Genomic DNA, 673 nt, shown 5'->3' on the forward strand with positions numbered 1-673 from the left:
AGATTATATATCATTTCGTAATATTATATATCATTAATTTTAATAAAGTAAAGTGTAAAGATGTCAGTGTTTTTGGAAGGAAATCGACATCTTTTGTAGGCGCCGAATGTGAGCAAGAAACGGGAGTACGTCTCGTCGTACGTCGCGTCAGACGTTTCCGTGCCGCTAGCATTTATTGCTTAATGTCGGCAACTACAAACGATATCCATTTCGTTCGAAAAACACTAGCTTCTACACAGTCAACGTAATTTGAATTAGCGGTTTATAATGATACGAATCAAACCGCTGCATTCTACTCGAATTAGATGTTTATAATAGTACAATTAATACCTGTGCGTTAAATAAAGCGTGGAAGCGAAAAATACGCAGAAAAACCTGGCGGCACCAAAGAACCTGACCGCGACGTACGACGAGACGTACGCTCGCTTCCACGCTTTCCAAGCAGAGGTGTTTTTCGAAATATTATAAACCAGTAATTCCAATAGAATAAAGTGTAAAGAAGTTAGATCTGTTTGAACCAAATCGATATCTTTTGTAGTTGCCGAGAATTAGCAATAAATGCTAGCGGCTTATAAGAACCAGAATGCGAAGTGCGTCGATACGTATGTGCGCTTTCAGGCTTTTCCTAAAACAGTGGTGTTTCCCGTAATATTATAAACCACTAATTGCGTTA

The 673-nt window shown here is 38.6% G+C and overlaps 1 protein-coding gene across 1 annotated transcript in view; it reads right to left on the bottom strand.

Moving 5' to 3' along the window:
- Nucleotides 1-561: 561 nt before the first annotated feature.
- The window catches only part of LOC116853553, a 1,574-nt gene continuing 1,462 nt past the window's right edge, over nucleotides 562-673 (bottom strand). Inside the window, exon 2 of the mRNA XM_032834670.1 lies at nucleotides 562-625. Coding sequence (XP_032690561.1) covers nucleotides 562-625 — 64 coding nt within the window. The remainder of the gene's footprint in view (nucleotides 626-673) is intronic.

The sequence above is a fragment of the Odontomachus brunneus genome, unplaced genomic scaffold, assembly GCF_010583005.1.
Source record: "Odontomachus brunneus isolate Ranch 3 - 2012 unplaced genomic scaffold, Obru_v1 Obru_scaffold_356, whole genome shotgun sequence".
In the NCBI taxonomy this organism is placed as follows: domain Eukaryota; kingdom Metazoa; phylum Arthropoda; class Insecta; order Hymenoptera; family Formicidae; genus Odontomachus; species Odontomachus brunneus.